At 42.9% G+C, this 19970-nt stretch overlaps 1 protein-coding gene across 7 annotated transcripts in view; it reads right to left on the bottom strand.

The window, feature by feature from the left end:
• CDC42BPB (CDC42 binding protein kinase beta) overlaps positions 1 to 16815 on the bottom strand; it is a 93889-nt gene extending 77074 nt beyond the window's left edge. For 4 of the 7 annotated variants that reach the window (XM_053980768.1, XM_053980770.1, XM_053980772.1 and 1 more), the window contains exon 1: positions 16401 to 16813. In XM_053980768.1, coding sequence (XP_053836743.1) covers positions 16401 to 16578 — 178 coding nt within the window. In that variant the 5' untranslated portion in view covers positions 16579 to 16813. Of the gene's footprint in view, positions 1 to 16400 lie in introns of all 7 variants that reach the window. The other 3 variants (XM_053980774.1, XM_053980769.1, XM_053980767.1) reach the window with 2 other exon arrangements.
• Between the last annotated feature and the right edge of the window lie 3155 nt (positions 16816 to 19970).

Here is a 19970-nt window from a genome sequence, read left to right as displayed (position 1 = left end):
ATTCTGTATTTTTATCATGCTTTCCTATCCAAATTTTTGGTAATTTATGTACAGTACACTGAATAAGCTCTTTCCCTTTATCTCAGTATTTTGTGTATCAAAGAACAGTTTTGGTTTTCTTTAGTATTTATGGCCCATCTTTTCTTAACATCTTCGCTGTGATATCTTTCAGAAATTCTTAAATCCAGATTCTGGATCATGATTTTAAGAAAGCTCTCAACCAACAGCCAGCCCACATGACATGCTGTTTAATGGACATGCTTCTAGGCATTCCCAAACCTCTTGTAGGCTCCTGGAATCTTATATCCTCCACACTACCATTCCAATCCAGATTATACCTCCCATTACTGCACACTCCAACATGATCAGCAGCAGGCCAAGATCCCTGGGTTCTGCTGCTTCCTCCTTCTTACATATTCCGAAAGCCGGGAGGGAACAAAAATCTGTTCAATCACTGTACTCACAATTGCAAATACCACGTCTCACCTCTACATCTTGTTCCTCAGCTTTTCAAGATAGGCATATCAAGTGAGGATCATCCCAGCAAGTTTTTATGTCAGGTGCAGTATCTTAAAGCATTTTGCTTTTAAGCTTGTCATTTTAAACGTAAGTTTTCAGTTTTGTACACTCCTCCTTAAAAGTGTAACATTATCCATGTGCCATCTATGTTTAATAAACAATACATCCATGATCCTTTTGCTTTAAGATTTATTTCCACGCATTTAAGCAGAGAATTCCTTTTTTTCTTCCTCATTTACAGTCCATCTAGACAGGTGTGTTGATTTCAAAACAGAAAATCAAGTACTAAAACATTCAGAACAAGCTTGTAGTAGGCTGGCAATCTCAAATCTTCATCTATACCTCAGGCTCCATTCTGTTGGCTTCCAACCTTTTTCTTTACTCATACTTGGAAATAACAACCAAACATTTGGAAGCTCCTATGCAACACCAGGGTGAGCACCTGCATGCCTGTACAGATGCAGTGTTACACTATGACACGAAATATCTTACAGATGTATGTTATGTAAAAGAGGGAAGAAAAAGAACTAAAAGAGAGAACTTTATTTTCTGACTCTACAATATATAGTAACTTAAAAGTGACAGTGGATTGGAGGGTGAAATTGCCACCTCTCCAACCACACTGGTCAAACCAACAGTCTATCAATTCTCTCTCCCTACAAAGAAGAATGTAAAACAATCATCATTTACATGAACAGTGTGAGAAAATTCAGTAGAAATATGTAAACATTAGAAGGTATAGAAAACTTTTAGAAGAACTTTAAAACTCTCAAAAGAACAAAGTAACAATGCAGATGGAAAACCCTTCTGGTGTAGATGTGCTTTTACAAGTTCCCATTTCCAGAGCAGGAACCAGTAAAGATGCATGAACTTCTTTCCAGAAATCTTCCAACATAGCACTCAGCCTCTAAGGAGACCACAAGCAGAAGAGGTCACCACAAACAGAAAACTAAGGAATTTCAGTCAGTCTACAAAATGTTTTAATCTACTTCAATGCAACTGCAAACTAGTATAGACATTGAGCCAATATCTACACAGATAAAAGCCAAATGGTTGCCCTTCTACTTTCTTACACATCATTTTAGTTATACCCCATTCCTTTTTCTTTTTCCATATAGAATTTAATATTTTCCTTTACTAATTTGTCTCCAGTGTCATCTAAGTAAACATTGGGTATGCTACCCATTTCATGACTGCTTTAGCTCTTCAGTAATATTTTCCACTTGCATCAACGCACTTTAAAAACACATTCAGTCCCAAACCACAATCTTATAAAGACTGTCACACTTTTCATCGTTGATGCTGTAGTTCAGACAAGCTAGGATCATTTTTGATACTAGTATTGTGGAGCTGAGGCTATGTAATCCTTTTCTTCCACAAACTTCTTTGGAATTCTCTAACATAAAAGTCTGGAAGAGCTGTATATTTTTTTTCCTTTATGCAAGCTACTCAATATATATGTCACTTACGGCTTTTTTTCTTTTTTTTTTTTTTTGCCTCGTGAAAAATGTGCTCAGTAATACATTATTCCATCTTTGGACTGTCACTGTGAATCAAGCAAGGACATGACATTTACCAAAAATGTTTTTAATCTCTTGGCAGTTTCATGGTCTTTAACATACATCTTCACTCTGGTTCTCATGAGCAGGTACACACACAACACAGGTCTGTGGCAACGGTCTGCAGGACACAAATACCCCACAGCACTGAGGGGAAAGATGACTGCTTATGAAACTTGCTTTTTTGTTCATCAAATTGTCTGTAAAGGAGTTAAAAAGCCTTGAAGACTCTACTTCTGGCAACTGTCCTACTGTTTATACCTTAGCCCAAAAATTTCACTTTTATAATAATTTCTTGATGTTTAACTCTTGTTTCCTATATAATCTGAATTTTAAAACAAGTCCACAGAAGCATCATTAAAAAAAAAAAAACAAAAACAAAAAACCCCAAAAACCTAGGTCCATAAAATCTCTCAAAACAAGTCATGATAAAAAAAGAAGGAAGAGTCATGTGTTAAACTACTCCACTGCATTATCTGCATGAGCAGCAAGGGTCACTTTGTCACTGTGTCTGTTACTATGCTCAGACTGCATCAGTCCTTACTCTTACACAGAACAAAAACGTACCTAATTGTTTAAAGAAATTTTACAATGGCAGAGTAGTTTATGCAGTTGGCAAAAACTCACTCCTGACTGACTATTCAGCTGTATTTTAAAGGAAGGAAAGAAAACAGGACCACTTACAACTGTATTACATGAAATCAAAATTTAAGGAATTACTCTTCTGAAGAGCCACTCTCTAAGGAATGCATTTTTAAGGAACCAAGAAGTCACTTTGGAGTCTCACCTTTCTTATGTGAACGTACTTGAACAACTCAAAATCCCAAGTCTAGTAAGGATCTTTATTATCTCATGTGAGAAGTTTTTCTTTGAATACCATCAATTCCATCTCTCCTTAAAAACTTCTCTTAACAGACATTTTAGTAAAAAATCTCAAAGTTTAGTTTAAAGTATGGGAACTTCTGGAAGCACCAGGTAAAGACATCTGGCTTGACCAATGTTTGTAGTATATTGACCAATATTTTGGACTTTAAATAAGGGTTTTTTTCACTCCTTTCTAATTCACAGACCTACTTATTTTTTATTTCAATACTATAAATTTTAAAACAAATACTATGACTCTCCAGCAATCTATTTCTGGATATGTGTTAAAAGATTACAAGCAGACAGTGTTGATTTCCTCTTCCATGAATTGTTATGCACAGCTAAATTTATTTCCTTGCCAATTAATTTTTTTTTATTATTTTTTTAAACACAACAGTGATAACAAGCAATCTCCACCCAAGTCCCTCAGAAAATGGAGAGGACAGGTTCTTAAGTGTTATATGGGACATGAGGGGGGAGGAAGAGATGAGGGCAAGGAGATTGATGTAAGAAGTAGGTCTTGCCCATGCTTTCCTCTTGCAGAAAGATAATCCATTATCTTTCACCAGCTGTCACCCACAGAGCTCTGAAGGTGAATTACTGGAGCACACTTTCCAGTGAGGTCTGTATTATTTATTCTGCAGTTATCAAGCATATCCTTGAAGAAAGAGCTATCATTACCAATGTGGACAATGACATATTACAGCCACAAAAGATCATTGCTGCCATGTGTGCACAAGCGTGCACTGCTGTTTTAAAGACATCACTGCAAAGTGCCTTCTCTAAATACAAGTAAGAAATGAAAAGTGAGGAGTCTGAACAATTAAATGAAAGAGGAAATTCGGGCATAAGAGGGGGAGAACGGTATTTCTCAGTAGTTTTAAGCTGCAAGACTCAGTCCATAGAAAAAGTTACTGCCATTATTTCACTGTCTTCTTTTTCTCCCAGGGTACCTCCACAGTGTGCAAGCACCAAAGCATCTGAAACAACTACACAACACTTTGAGAAAAGTTTCTTCTGAAAAATGAACACACATTATAAACTGCTCACAGACACAGTCCTTGCCCCAGAAGGGCAGTGGGCCATTACATTATATAGTGCTCTCAATGAATGCCTTCATGACATAGCTGACAATGTATGTTCTCTGAGAAGGGTATCTGCCAGACTTCTGGGCATTTAGGAATGTAGCAATTTTGAAGAATGTTATTATTTTGCAAGGGTTTTGCTATAAGCAAAATACTCAAAGACACAGATATAAATTCATTGTATGGAAAGTCAAGTGGCACTTTGGATAACTTCTAAGTACAAAACAGCACTAAAAAAGGATTAATTTCTTACATTTTGTCCCATTTGTACATTGTTATCCTCATCACTGATTTCACTTCCATATACCAATATGATTTTGAAACACTGAATTTGTTGTGCATTTTGGTTAGCTGAGTCTACTATCATCAGTCAAGAATATCAGCATTAAAACCATGTTGCAAGTCCAATTTCATGTAAGCCACATGAGTTCTCAGTTTACAGAGGAAACAAAAAACCCTAGTTTTTTAAGCTAGTATCTCCTATTACATCTTCCTCTTATGAGGAACATTTGTTTCACCCTGTTGTTCACCTGGGTAAGCAACTGCTTACCCAGACTCCTTATAGTGCCAGATATAAGCATATTAGGAGCCCTACTAGATAAGAAGTCCTTTGTGATATGAGAACATATCTAGTACAACAACTAAACCTGTACTTTTCATAAAGGATGATTCAGGCTCGCAGTCATGCAGGGAGGGCAGGCTCTTCTGACAGCTCCACAGAGGAATGCTTTAAAATATCCAAGTGCTATCAAGGCTAACTAGACAGAAGGAAACCACACTTGAGAGACAGCACTAAACATAAAATATAGGTTCAAAGTTCTTAAAACCTGTTCTGGCAAATTCACTGCCAGGAACAAGGAAATTGGTGCTTTCTTTAAATACATGGAAGAACAACAAGAAGAAATTTAGTTTCCCTTCATTTAACAAGCCTAATTAAAAGCTTGTCAATACTTAGGTTCAGATTGTGGTAAAATGCCAGCCAACCAAGGTGACCACCTGAGACTATCAAAAAACCAAGTTGTGTTAGCTACTTTATCTACAGCAAGAAGACGCTACTTCAAATATTGCTTTTCATTCTGAGAAGTATGAAGAACAACTATTTACTATTAGAGCAGCCATGATGTTAAATGTATCTGTTAACTCGAAAAAAAAATGTACTGAACTGCAGAGTAAACTTAGATTGGAAGGGACTTCTGGACATCAGAATCCACCCAAATTACTCAAAGCTGAGATAACATCAAAGTTCAATCATGTGACAAAGGCCTTGCCCAGCTGAGGTTTGTTGCCAGGATAATGAGCCTTTCATCTTTCTGGGTGACTCTTCCAGTGCAAGACCATTGTCAGGAGGAGTACTTTTATTTTTTTCTCAGAAAGAATCAGAATCCTCCTTGCTACAGCCTGTGTCCACTGTTAGTCCTTCTTGGCAGTGCACCCAGGAAGCATCTGCCTCTCTGTTCTCCCTAACCACATGTGTGGCAGTGGAGGATAATGATGAGATTCCCTTTCTCCAGGCATCTCAGGCTTTTGTTGCATCTCATGTACTTCAGGCTCTCAGCCACATCAGTGGTTTACTCCTAGACTCACTTCAGTTTCCCAGTGGTTCTTCTGTACTGGGAAGCCCTGAACTAGACACAGTACAAGAGAAGTGGAAGAGTGGTGTAAAGAGAAAAACTACTTCCTCAGCCTGCTGGCTACACACTCCAGATGCAGTCCTGCACATAGGCAGCTTCCATTTCTACAATGATGCATCACTGACTTTTTCAACTAATTGTTTACCAGGATCCACGAATCCTTTTTTGTAAGGCTGCTGTCTAGATGGTTATTCCCCAACTTTTACAGCTGCACATAGCAAGATTTTGCATTTGTCATGCTGAATTTTGTGATGTTTCACAGTGTGAAGGAAGTATAATGCTGTATAGAAAAGGTAGAGGATGGAATGTAGTATCTGCTATTCCCACCCTCAAAACATGCCTGAAACATTAAACACAATCTTTATGATGTTTAACACTACCCACAAGAACAGGAAGTCTATACCTAGACAACCTACAGCTTTGGTTCTGTCAGGATAAACCAGGGCAACTTCTCTTGGTCTGAGCCACTCAAATGCATGCATACCTTTAACACTGATGCGAATTACTGCAAAGCCCTTTCCTAAGGGCAGTAAAAGCTTCTTCACAAATAGCTTTTAATTTTCTTAATTAAAAATCTCTCACTTCCCTCCTTCAGAAAATGTTAGGGCTTTTATCTTCACAATTCACATCAGAGTCAACTTCAGGATGCACAAGGATTGATTGTTTCTAGCCACAGATGTAAACCTGACTAGGTCATGCGTGCCAGGGTCAAGCCTGCCCAGCATAGCCCTGTTGGTACAGCACTACATCCAATCCAGTAAATCCTGCTGGCCCACAGTAGCAAACACAGCCTGATAACCAGAGTTCAGTTGCCTTAATAACCAGTAAATACTTCTAGGGGTAAGATAAAGACAGTCTGTGGGTCTGATACAGCCTCCAGTTAGGCATCCCCACACTATGTTGTCCCATGTTATCTGCAGTACCAGGCCAGAAGAACCACAGTTTAAAAACAGCTGTGTGTATATTGACATTATTCCCCACTTAAATATCAACTGCTCAGGAAACCAAAGGCTGAACTAACTGGTAATGGAAATCTTCAATTACATACCAGAGTATGTTAACACAGTCAAACTTAACTCCTCTATGCAGTGATATGATGCCACATGACCTAAGGCATTCTACTACAACTAGTTAAAGCTGGTCTGGAAGGAAAATGTGTGTGCTTCTTCCCTGTGACACAGTTGACCTGCAAGTTCTCAGACAGTCTACTCTGACAGACAAAGTGCTGTGAGTTTAGGAAAAATACCTATTACCCAATAAAGGCAGAAATATTAAATACCACAGGCTCCAGCCTTCGCTCTACACTTACAACCCAACATCTATCAGTTACTCCCCTATGACGTTTAGATCACTTTTAGCCTCTTGTACATGTAAAACTTTTCTTCTCACAGCCTCCTCAAGGAAGTCCCATGGTTCTGAATCACAGAAATGTCTTTTCCTTCAAGATGTGTAACTTGAGAGCATTCCAGGGCAACAATGCCACCCTAAAAGTAGCCACTGATAGGGAGAACAGAATGAGATTTCCTCCTTGGCTTAAAGAGCATACAAACTAAAAAGAAAGAAAATGTGGTCAGATATTTCATTCCCATTTCATGCTGACATAATTTAAGCAATCACAAACTAGACACAGAAACCTAAATCCTTAATTAAAAAATGTCAATACCAACATCTTACTCAAGTACACCTAACTATAGGAAAAACACCTAACCAAAGGAAAAATGTGCTTATTGTCCTTTGGATCCAGAGTCCAAAAACTAGAAGCCTGTGGAACTAAGCCTGCAGAGCTTGCACACTGGGTGTCCATTTCTCAGGGCTCATAAGAGACAAACCACAGCCATGCAGTCATGATACACAGAAATGGGGGTGGAGGGAACAACAACACATGATAACCTAACTAATCCTAAAAAGAGCTAAATCTAAAGACTAAACACACATATTAAAAAGCAAACCTTTGGGAACACTTTTCAAAATTATATAATAGGATCTTCATGCCTGAAGTCACCCTCCTGCTGTTTCTACTCTGCCTTAATTACAGTAAAATAAAAGGCACTCTGAACACTCCAGCATTCTGTATTGATAATCCAAGTCACATGAGCAGCAGTAAGGCTCGCAGCATATAGAAAAGCTCCATGAAGAAGCCAACTTTTGAGGAAGGATGTGCAAAATGAAGATCATAGAAGCCATATTATAACAACATCAGCAATACTAAGGTGTGCAAGGCAATGGAGACAATCCCCATCCACTCCCAAGGTACAAGTCAAATCTCTGTAAGTGGTGGGGGAACCAGAGAAAGAGGAATTCCTCAAGAGTGGGAAAAAGATTACAGATGTCCCATGAGTATTACCATGCAATTACTAGAAACCCTGTCCTTCCTCAGATGAGGACAGAGATTTCAAAGGCATACAGTTTAGTTCTTAGGCTAAGTAAGGGACCATAACTGGAAAGGAAATAATAACATACAACCCCCCATACTTCTACAGTGGTTGCTGTGCTTTGGGTAAAGTTATACCTCCTGCAAAAAGAATGAATCCACATCCCACGAACTACACAGTCACAAATAAAAAGTACAATATTGCCAGAATAGCTGTAACACTTCTTTAAGACTGACTTCCATATACCAACTCAAATGAGTTTAAAACAGGTGTCATTTTACTTGTTACTTCACCTTTCACCAAATCTTTTGATGACAATTAAAACAACATAACTCAGGTTTAAGCTGAATTAGAAGTCCAGACAGACTTTTGTATTGACTTTTCCAAAATCCTGAGCATGCACATCTCACTAAACTGGCATAAACACATTCCAAGCAGGACTTCACAAAGCAATTATCCATGTTTATTTTTATGTTGGAGAACAATTATAAATTAGGAAAAGAATTTGGGATATATTTGAAATTGGTGCTGCTTCTGATCTTTTCTTGGCATTTTGGGAAAGGCACCTATACAAATTCACCCCTCAATGGCATTACACTTAAACAAATTAAGAACTATACCTCAGACTTCACTAATGCACATCTGATTCATAAATTCCACACAGTTTCAATGATTTAATACTTGATAAAGATATCCCCATCATTTTCTAAAGCTCAGACTCCCTTTATAGATGTCTTAGGTTGGATATCCAGAGGTACTAATCACATTTGAAGCTTTAGGCCATGGTTAAGTAATAACACATTTCAGTGTTAAGACCCTGATGACATGAATGATAGAAATTAAGATCTCAGGCACTTCAGGATGCCTAAGGCCTCAGCTGGAAATGATGGATGCACACACTTAATCTGAATGCACTCTAAGTATATCTCCAGACATGATTACTGAGGTCTATGCAAAATCAGGGCTTAAGAAAACAGTGTGTAGCTTCCTACTGAAGAAAGCTACATTCATTATAGTGAACAAGATCTTTATAAATGAAAGCCTGCATTCTGGCAATCTGCATATGCTGATGAGAAAAATAGGCTGGAAGCTTTTAGTGTTAGGAGACAGCTAAAAAATGAACAGATCACATTGAACCACAGAGCAAATGTACATAAAAGTTCTCAGACCTGGAGAATATTTTAAATTAAATCCCTTAAAAAAAATAAATAAAATAAAATGCAAACCCCCCTAGCACTACAGTGGGCTATAACAGTGAGCATGATACAAGCCCTTTGGTAACACAAAGAATACATTGGAACTCTCAAGTGTACCTTATGAGACTTAGGAAACAAATGTCAACTCTATTTAAAGTATTACCAAAAGCAAAAATACATTAAAAAGCTTTAACAAGTCCTTTCTAGTTTTCTAAACAGTTTATTCGTGGTCCATTGTCCTGTGAATTTTTTCAGACTTTGGTAATGAAAGAGATGAACCCATAAAATTTTTCATAATCCTAGGCACTGCATTCTATTAACAGCACAGATAAATTTGCAATTGTTAAATATTCTAATTCTTCCTTTTTGTAATACCCACCTTAAACCAGCTTGTATGAATTGCCTCAAATTACATGCAAGGGGAAAAATGTAATTTTTTATAAATTTAAAGAATCTGTAGTTTAACATTCCCAACTAATCTCAACTACAGATCAACATTCCAAAATATACAACCATAAAGGAGAAGTAACTTGCTAAAAAAAAACTAATGAAAAAAGTCTTTTCAATTCCGATTCACACAAGTTAAAATCATTTGTTCTAGTCGGTGTGGAAGAAACTGACTCATTCTCATACATTAATTGTTTGCAAAAATAGATTAGTTCAACTTAATTTCATAGAAAAGTTAATTGTATTAGATCTGTTGACTAAACTGACTTTCAAGCCATTTCCACTGACAATGCGTAATTCTGACAACTGTGCAAGTTTTAAGGATGTAAATTGAGTAATATTTTTTGCAAAATATTGTATCTTAATATTATCTGTGAAAAATCAATATGAAAATAATTTAGATTTGCAAGTGAAACAAGACAGAAAAAGTTAGATTTATGGATGCTTATGAAATCCTACTTCTGCATTACAAGCTTACACTTTATCATGTACCATCAGTGAGAAACTACTAGCTGCACACATATTTTCCTGTACAAAGACAAACTTATCAGTGGCTTATTTACCCCCTTCTGAGTTTTCATAGATAAACAAAATTTAAATGCAAAATATAGATCACAGCCTTCAATATACCACATAATTCCTCAAGCTCTAACTAAAGACTGGTGCTATTTATTAGCACCTTCATCCACAGGAGAAAAGCAGTACCAACTTCCTTCTATGGGACAAAAGACAATCTTCACCCAGGCCATCTGTCACTTTAACAGCACATGCCAATGGGCCTCTCATCCTCCAGACCCTGTTACTTTGCCACTACTAAAACACGACTGTAACCTTCAGTCCCAATGCTTCACAGCATGAAGTTTTACAGAAAGCGTCATTAAAAGACTCTGCCTCATTGTAAAAATAACAGATTAAAACAGATGTCCTGTAAAGACTCCAGCATCGTACAGCAGCAGGATTTTAACCACAAGCCCTCATGTCACTAGCCCTGACTACAATGCTGTCAAACCTAACATGGCAGCTTGGGCTACTTCAACATGAATTAGTCCTACCATACATCTTTGAAAAGAACAAAACCAGTTTCATCAAAGCAGAGAATGCAGGAAACTGGGATTCAGCAGCCAGGGTCACACTATTCTGCCAGATGACCATCATGCCTCATTACAGAAGGTGATCCAAGCTATGGTGTCCTATCTATGACCACAGGAAAGCTTTCAGGAGGAGGGAAGAGTTCTAGCTGCATCCACATTGCACAAAAAACCCCATGATCACCACCACCACTCACCTTTTCCAGAACATCTGCAAGGCACCTGTAGCTGTACCGTCCCCCTCAGTGCACACCCTCCTGCCACTAGCTCTGGTACAAGGGATCGTAACAGGCTTTGGTGGATAGAGGATGACATAGAGGAAACTTGGCCAAAATCTGAAATTCAGTTTTCTTGTTCATCAGCTGTCCTCATTATCCAACCACTGTCACTTCACACACGTGCCCAACAGGCTTATCACTCACTGCACAGCTTCTGCCTGCACAGAAGACATTATACAAGCTGGCAGAGCCTGAGGCCCCTTCCTGGATTTTTATGTGTATTTCTGCAAGCAGGGGAGAGAGAGCGGTGCCAAAGGGAAGGAAGAGAGGAATTTAAGCCCTCAAGACAAGAGATATGACATGCTATCAAGTGACAGTTTTTCCTGGTGTAACCCCAAAAGACAGACAGATCCTCATAAGCAACCCTAAAAGTCCAAAGTCCATAAGCTCTGAGGTCATCTCAAAAATACTTGAGGATAGCTCTGCCTCTTATGCTAGCAGTACACTTGCCACACATTGTGCCCCTGCCCTTTCCTAGTACTTTTTTTTTAGTACAGCAGTACCTGTGGCACAAGACTAGGTCAACCCTGCAGCTAGTTTAGAAGATGCTCTAGTGCAGGCTGGAAACACCCTTTCCTCAGGCTCACATGTACACTTCTGAACACAACTGTTGTCAGGCTGAGAGAACAGGCTCTACACTGTTCTGACAGAAAGGCCACCCTGCAAGGTTATCCCCTCCCTAATTAGGTATTTTTTTATCTGAAAGGTTAAGGTGTCTCTTTAAGCAGAACTGAAAGGAGGAAAGACTAGGCCTCAGTCAACTTGCAAAGCTCATAGAGCCCCTCCAAATGGCAAGATCCAGACTTGAAGCACCAGTCCTGACAGTGACCTAAAGTTATGAATCACTGCACCAGCACAGCAGCCCTTCCTGGCCAATGTTTTGTGCATGATTTTTCCATCTATGGTCCAGACTCAAGTGTAACAAATATATACCCAAAAGTGGCAAATCAGGGCTAGGCTAGAGGTTGTTTTGAGCACTCTGTGTGTACATTTTTTTTCTCCTCTAGTTCAGACTGGGAATATATTGATGTTACTACAACAGCATCCACTGTTTATTATGCCAGCCTGCCTTCAAGAGCTCAGCAGCAGGTGCCGAGCTGGCCTACTTGTGCTAATCATCTGCATCTTCTTCGTGTTCCCCACAGCTTCAGCATCCTTAGAGTTTCTCTCAGCAAAAAAGAAAAACACAGAGACAAAAAACTCCACCACCACCACCCAAAAGCAGAACAACACTCTAGCTGGGTAGAAGACCTTGCACAAACTGAGAGCACAGAAGGTAAGTCAGCATTCAAACAGACAGCTCATAATAAATGAGAAACAGTCCACAGAGGTATCTTATGAGCCTGTGTCAAACAAAAACAACAAACATAGATCAGTCTAAATTACTCTGACATGGATTTTGAGGTATAGCCAGCCAGTATAGAGTCTGGGAGTGAGACAACACTAAATGAAGTGTATGGGGACATGTGCCACCTTGCCCTTGTAGCAGGCCAGCAGTATGAAACAGGGTCAGAGGAAACAAAGGCTGAAGCAAGAGAAGCTGTTCAGCACCAGGATCAGTTTGAAGACAAGTAAGGCCCATTCCTGAGACTCTCCTCTGAACACGTTTGACTACTGGCTGCAAACTGTGACGAGCAGCTGTCCAAAAATGGAGCAGCCGGTTGCGCCAGTCCCTGGTGACTGGAAGGAAGGGGTAGCGAGCACCAGCCACAGCCTGCTAAGATAACTCCTGAAATACAAGGTGATGTCAAAACAGCACAGAAGTGATGCCAGCCAGCAAGGTGCCCTGCGAGCAGCCACTCTAGCACAGGGTTATGCAAGACTCGGATGCCTCAGTATGAGAGAACAAGAGGCTCCATGGGGAGGAACATGCTGTACCTGAAAGCTAAAGGACAGGTGGTGCAGACACCTGAGCTGTGACTGTGCTGCTCCCGCACTCTTGTACTTCTCTCCTTGTCAGGGTAAACAAGGGACAGCATTTTCTGCAGGAAAAGTCTCTTGGGACATCCCTCTGCAGAGTATGGACAATACCATACTGCAGCACCCATAGTCCATTAGGTAAGTCCAAAGTCCATGCAGCCTCCTCGGTGCCTGCTGATAGCTTCAGGTAGTCTCACTTTCAGAGAGGAATGGGCAAATCCAACTAGAATAAACAGGATTCTTCACTATTTCTCACTCTAGGAGCAGCAGATGCAGCAACAGTTTAAAAGACACTAAGCTCAGATTTGGGAAATTCTTTCTGAACATGTAGACATAGCTCTGTTAAGTAACAGACTTGGATTCAACTCCCACTAAGAATATTGAGCATTATTTCAATATCTATTATATAAACAATATAACAGTGATAACCAACTGGGTGCGAGCTTATTCAACAGAAGTTATAAATAAAAATAACTAGAAGAAAAGGACTTTGGACTCCTCACTTGCAGTTCAGTTAGCTCTTCTCCAATAACACTTGGCATAAAGATATGTGTATTATACATTCAGTATAGGGAAAGAACAGTCTGTTTGAAAGCTCCATTCACCATGGGAAAGCTATAATTGACAAGGTTAAAATGGCAGATTCTTGCAAGATTTGTAAAGCAATGGAAGCCACAAGCTGCCTCAAGGCGAAGGACCACACCCTGCACTCTTCTATGGCTAGCAAATAGAAGAAGATTTAAGCCTCTGGCAGGACTACCAGGAAGCAGCAGAGGAATTAATAGGACAGAAGCACTGGGATGCACCATTTGGAGTTTATCAGCCTCCACAGGTAAGGTGGATGTTGAATAGAGAGAAGGTAGCTAAGTCTCACAAGATGAACATGGAACTTAATTTTCTGGACTCCTCATTTCTCCACCATCCACCAGCTACAGAGTATGAGCAGCACCATGCTCTGTCAGAAAGCAGAGATAGCCATATCCAGCAACTACACCGCACAACTCAGAATCAACCTCCTCTGCACCCCACAGCCAGAAAAAAACCCTGCCTCAACTACCACACCTGAACTCTATTTTCTCTAGCCAATTAAGAAGGCAAGCAAGTCCATAAGCCACACTGAATCATTTCAAGGGAATTTTACACGTGTAATACCTCACACCCAGTTTTAAAATCACAATTAAAAAAAAAATGTTTGTTATATAGCTCATCTTAATTCAAATTTAATACCTATGCAGCTTATTTCCATTGCCAGTGGTAAGTGTCCATTTTGTCAAAAGGAAATTCCTTCTGTCTCCAGTTGATAAAGAAACACTGATCTTCAAAGTATATCCCAAATATTTAACTACACTCTGATGCTTCTACAGACACATAACAGCACAGAAAACTTGTGTACATTAATCCAGAATATCTTCTAACAGCAAATCAGTCTGTAATTAAGACACATCATGACATAAGGAAGATTAGCATGTTTGGCATGATATTTTCCTTATTAGCTGGAGGCAGAAACAAGTTCCTTGTCAGTGGAAACACACTGTGAGGGCATTAGGACACAGATAAAAGGTGTCTCGTTGCTAGCACTTAGTTGTTTTTAACAGCTTGAAGGAAAGGAAAGGAACACACAGTATCAACTGTAATTAGTTTTAAGGGTACCCCTTGTTGATGGAACACAAATATACAGTCTAGACTTAGGTCCACCCCCTTACCATCAAGAGCCTGGATTATAAACTTTTATCCCTACTCTGCAGCACCAGATGGTAGCTCACATACATTTCAATTATTTATTGAATAGGCACTTTGTTATACCAGAGTAATCCCACACTGCAGTAAAACCTACACACTGTTTTTATTGCGAGCTATACTTTTCATCAAGTCAGTAACCTTTTCACATTCAGTGAACACAATAAATAGAATTAAAAGAAGCGATTTTATAAACAATTGGATAATCGGCCTCTCCATCACACAAAAAATGACAACACTGAGATCAGTCAGTAAGACACAACCACCAGCAGCGCTATAGAAAAAGCATATCATTCTCTGGCCTGCCCCAAATCCTTCCAACTTCAGTTTTCAAAGTATGCTGCAGTCTGATCTATCACACTTAACAATTTGCTGGTGCTCACTCCTTCAAGCCATCAGCTTGAAAACAAAAAACTCTGAATGCTCTTTGCAGAAGACATACAAAGCTCCCATGACAAAACAAATAATCAATGTTCCCCAGGCTGCAGCCTTGCGGGGCAGATGTGATAAAGTGGTTAATTATTCAGTTGGCAATCGCATTACTGACGTCAATAGAAGAGTCCAGGAAGTGAATCCTCTTAGTTTGTTAGTGTATGACAAAGAGTGGTGGTCCCCACAGAAATTAAGGAGAACCAGCTGTCCCTTCATGTTAGTGCTCCCGTCTCTAGTGTTAAAGACACACATTTGCATTTACTGAAGTAAATCTGCCCCTCCCTCTCCCTTAGGAAATCCTTTGTTTTGTTGGTTGGGGGTTTTTGTTGTTTTTTGATTTTTTTAAAGAGTGCTCTTTTAAAGCCTAATTAACTGTACATGCATGGAACAGCTGATAAACGGGGCAACGTTCTCGTGAGCAATGATCACTCTTCCCTCCCCTCCAATTCTTATTCCATGGAGAAGTCACCTTCGTCATACATTATTATTCATAACTTACTCAGCTGAATAAACCAGTCAGCCACCATGGCCGTTTTAACATAAATTCATTTAGACATGCAGTAGGGAAGGATCTCTGCTCTCCACATACCTCTAGTCAACAGCCTTAACTAACCAACACTGGATGGAAAACTTTTATCCTAAGTGGCATCAAAAGTATCCACATCTTCTTTTGTCAGCATGCTCCGGACTACTGGAGGTCTGTCGTTATCAGTCTGCTTAACAGTAGGGAACCATTAAACAAAGCTCTTAGAAAGGCTGCCTAGAAATACTCTGTCCTTGGGGGGCATGCCCAAATTAAAAAAGACAGCATGATGAACGGGAACTGTTGTTTCTTCGAGCCACACACACACACACGCCCTCTCTAAAGCAAGGAGCCGGCACCAGAGCAACATTTCAAAGCCTGAGCCTGGTGCTCTCCCCTCCTCCCCTCCCCCAGGTAGGAAACCCTCCAGGAGCACTGGATTAGCCTGACGTTTCGGGCTAAGCCGAGAAGGGTTTCAGGCCAAGGACACTCCGCTGCTGCTCCTGCTGCCGGCTGCCAAGCGGTTCGCCGGGGACCGAGGGAGGAGACCTGGAGGGTCAAGGCCCGGCTGGCGGCGGGGGTGTTCCCCAGGGAGGCGCCGCTTCCAGGGGCGGCGTCTCCGGCCGCTGCCGGGAGCGGCGGTCGGAGCGCGGTGCGGGGCCGGGCCGCCCCCGGCCGGCCCGCCGCCTCTCACCGGGCACCGCGCGCAGCCCCCGCCACCCGGCCCCGCGGCCCCCGCCCGGGCTCACCCCACTCGAGGAAGTCGGACACGTATCGGTCGCGGCGGAGCGGCGAGTCGCGGCTGCACTCGGCGTAGACGCCGACCAGGAGGTCGAGCAGGGTCTCCACGCTCAGCACGCTGTCGTTCCGCTGCGGCCCGTCCAGCACCAGCTGCTCCAGCCGCTTCAGCCGCACCTTGGCCGACATGGTGCCGCTCGGGCGGCGGGCGCGGGGCACGGACGGGACGGGGCGAAGCGAAGGCCCCGGGGCTCAGCGGGGCTCAGCCGCTCTCAGCCGCCGCGCGCCGCCTCCCGCGGCCGAGCGGCTCCTTCCACGGGCTCCGCGTCGGGCACGGACGGTCCATGGGCCGGACCCGGCCACCCCCCGCCCCGCTCCGCTGCGGCCTCGCCCCGGCGGCGGGGAAGGGCCGATCCCGCTGCCGCTCCCGCTCCTCCTCCCCGGGCCCGGCGCGTCCCTCGGAGCGCCTCCGGCCACGCCCACCGCGCGGCGCCCGCGCGCTCCGACGTGGGCAGGGCCGCGCGAAGCCGCGCAGGAAGGTTGGGCCGGGCGGCGCCCCGTAGCGGCAGATTCACCGCGGAGGTCGCGAGGGGCGGTGTGGGCTGCGCGTCCGCGTCGGCACTTTCGTGTCTCTGTGTGCGTGCCTGTCTGTCTGTGTCTATGTGTGTGTGTGTGTGTTATCCCCAGTCAGGAGGTTCTTTGGGGTAAGAACTGTGTGTGCTTTCAAGCACGACAAAGGAGCCCTAGTCAGTGGGACAGGCAGCATCCCTCACTCACGGACCTGCTGGCACCGAGGAGCTTCAAGCACGCGGCACATGGCGATGTTGGTGTCTGTCTCCGTGCACAGAATCACAGGCTCTTGGAATGGGTCCGGGACCACAACGGGGCGTCTTGTCCAACCTCCCTGCTCGAGCAGGGTCACCCCAGAGCACATGGCCCGGGATGGCATCCAGATGGCTCTTGGATGTCTCCAGTGAGGGAGACTCCACACCCTCTCCGGGCAACCTGTTCCAGTGCACGGTCACTGCGCAGTGAAGTTCGGGTGGCACTTCCTCTGCATCAGTTTCTGCCCATGGCCTCTTGTTCTGTCGCTTGGCACCACCAAGAAGAGCCTGGCTCCATCCTCTTGCCATCCTCCTTTCAGATACTTGTAGACATTAATGGGGTCCCCTCTCACTTGTGTTTTCTCGAGACTGAACAGGACCTGCTCCCTCAGCCTTTCCTCATGAGAGAGATGCCCCGGTCTCCCAGTAATCCTTCCTGTCTTCCACTGGACCTGCTCCAGGGGCTCCATTGCTAACTTGGGCAAAATACTCAAGGTCCAAGTATCCTACTGCTGAACTATCTTAAGTATAACACTAAAGATCACACCTACAGGTCAGAAAGATCCCTGCCTAAATGAAGACCCTTTCTCTGAGCACGTGTGGAAGTTAGCTGGGGTTATGTAACTTGTATGGAAATAACTAACCAATCCTAGTAGAGGGGCTGAGCTTGGGAAGTTGCTAACTCTGAATTTCTGTTTATGAATAATGGTGCAGAGACTCTGGTGGCTTGTGCTTGATTTGTGCAATACCACTGAGCACCCAGACTTGCACAACCCTGAAATAAATAATCAATGTCTCTCTTGAGTGTGCAATTCTTGGCTTGTTGCACACCAGATAAAGATTCCCATTTCATGGACAACATGTGCGCCCAGTGTGTGTGCTCTGGCCTGTGCCATCCCGACAGGGCTCCAGGGCAAAGTCCCCTCCCCCCTGGTCAGGCAGGTGCCCTGGGGACCGGGCAGCCTGCCTGAGCCACACAGCTCCTGCCTGAGCCACCAGCCCCACACCTGGCCACGCCAGGCCATGGGTTCCTATGAAGGATGTGGTGACCAGATGCTGCGGCCATTGGGAGAATTATCTGACCACACCTGGAGTGGGACCTTCTCTTTCCCAACCCTGGTCATGATTCCCTGCTCTGTGATTTGCCTCAATGGGGCAGGCAGGGTAGGCGGGGCTTTGCAGCAGGACATGGTGTCTGGAAGATGTGGCTTTTTATGCCTTTTAGAACCTCCCTGGTGACAGGACTAGCAGCAGCTAGCCTGGGCAAAAAGAGCCCTGCGTGTTCACAGTTGCTGTCCTTGATCCCTTGAAGGGGAAGGGAGCTGGGTGTAAGGCACTCCAACCTTTCCTCAGCACTGTTTTTTTTCCCATCACAGCTTATTCTGAGAACTGTTCTCTCTGGAAGCTGCAGCACCTCAAGGCAAGATGCTGAGTAGCTTGGGATGGGAGTTTACTTCTGCAGGAATGCAGCCAGTCAGGTCCTGATGCAAAGTTGAACTGGCAAGGATGCTGTTTCCTTGCCTGTCTCCCCCGGCAGGTAGTTGAAGTGCTGTGCGTTCAAAACCATCGCACCGGAAAGGAGGCAGCCGGGCGCTGGTTCTGTCTGGGCTGGGAATAGCCTGCCCCCGGCAGCAGGAGCCAGACTGGGCTTTGTTCATGGTCAGACGTGACATGTCAGTCACTGCAAAGACCTGAACTTTCCCATCTGTCACCTCCAGGGCCAATGGCGAGGCCAAACCCAAGCAGTGCTGCACACGGGGAGCTGTCCTTTCTCAAGGGTCAGGAGCACACCCAGGCGGAGCGATGGGGACATTTATTGTGGAGCAGACCATGTGACACAGAGGGCCAACAACTGATTACAGAAATACGGAAATGTTTCTAGGATCCCTTGGCCCTCAGGCATGTTTGATATCTCTTTGACAGCAGATATCTGTTACATTTGAAAGCTATTCAGTTCATAATAATACCATCCTGTGCATTTGGACCTAGTACCTGGGTCAAGAAGATACAGGCATGTAGGGACCTGTTAATTCTAAAAAATGCAAGTTGATAGAAGATCCTATGAATCACACAGAGAACCTATAATTTTTAAAACAAAGAAAACCCACAGTAGACTAAAATAGTTTTGTTTTTCCTGAATAACTTCTATCTCTTTGTACTTCCTTCTGCAAACATCCACTTGAAAAAAATATTTTGCAGCAGATCTAGGAGGTTTCATTGTTCTCTCGAGGTGTTCCTCCTTGGTTACAGTTGCTTCATCTGACCTCATACTGTGTCATATCACAGATACATTCATTTAGAGGAGCCTTGGTATTTTAACAATCACAATTGTTCTTCTGGTACTGTTGCTTTATTTAAAAGGAGAGCCTGACATTTTCAGCTTCTTACCACTTTGGAGAGTAATTTTCACGCAGTTGATCAGAGTAATGGCCAGCGAGAACAGAGTTTTAAAGATCCTGTTACAATATCTGTCTTTGCCCTTCTTATCTGTTCCCGAAGGTGGTGATTATCATTACCTTCTTCTGCAAGGAAGAGATAAAGGAGACTGCAGCTGGTGAAGAAATAGCCATCTCTACCTACCAATCGCTCTGTTGTTTCCAGTCTCCTCAGTCTGTTTTGCATTAGCAGAATTCAGGGGTTTCAGGAGCTATTCCTGACTGGCACCAGTAGCAGGGAAGAACCGGGTCCAGTGCTGGGACAATGACAGATGGGTGACAGATGATATTGAATCCGGCTTTAGCAGCTATGGAAGCTTTA

The sequence above is a fragment of the Vidua macroura genome, chromosome 6 (genome assembly GCF_024509145.1).
Source record: "Vidua macroura isolate BioBank_ID:100142 chromosome 6, ASM2450914v1, whole genome shotgun sequence".
In the NCBI taxonomy this organism is placed as follows: domain Eukaryota; kingdom Metazoa; phylum Chordata; class Aves; order Passeriformes; family Viduidae; genus Vidua; species Vidua macroura.
Note: the sequence above shows the minus strand (reverse complement) of the source record. Positions and strands in the feature narration are given on the sequence as shown.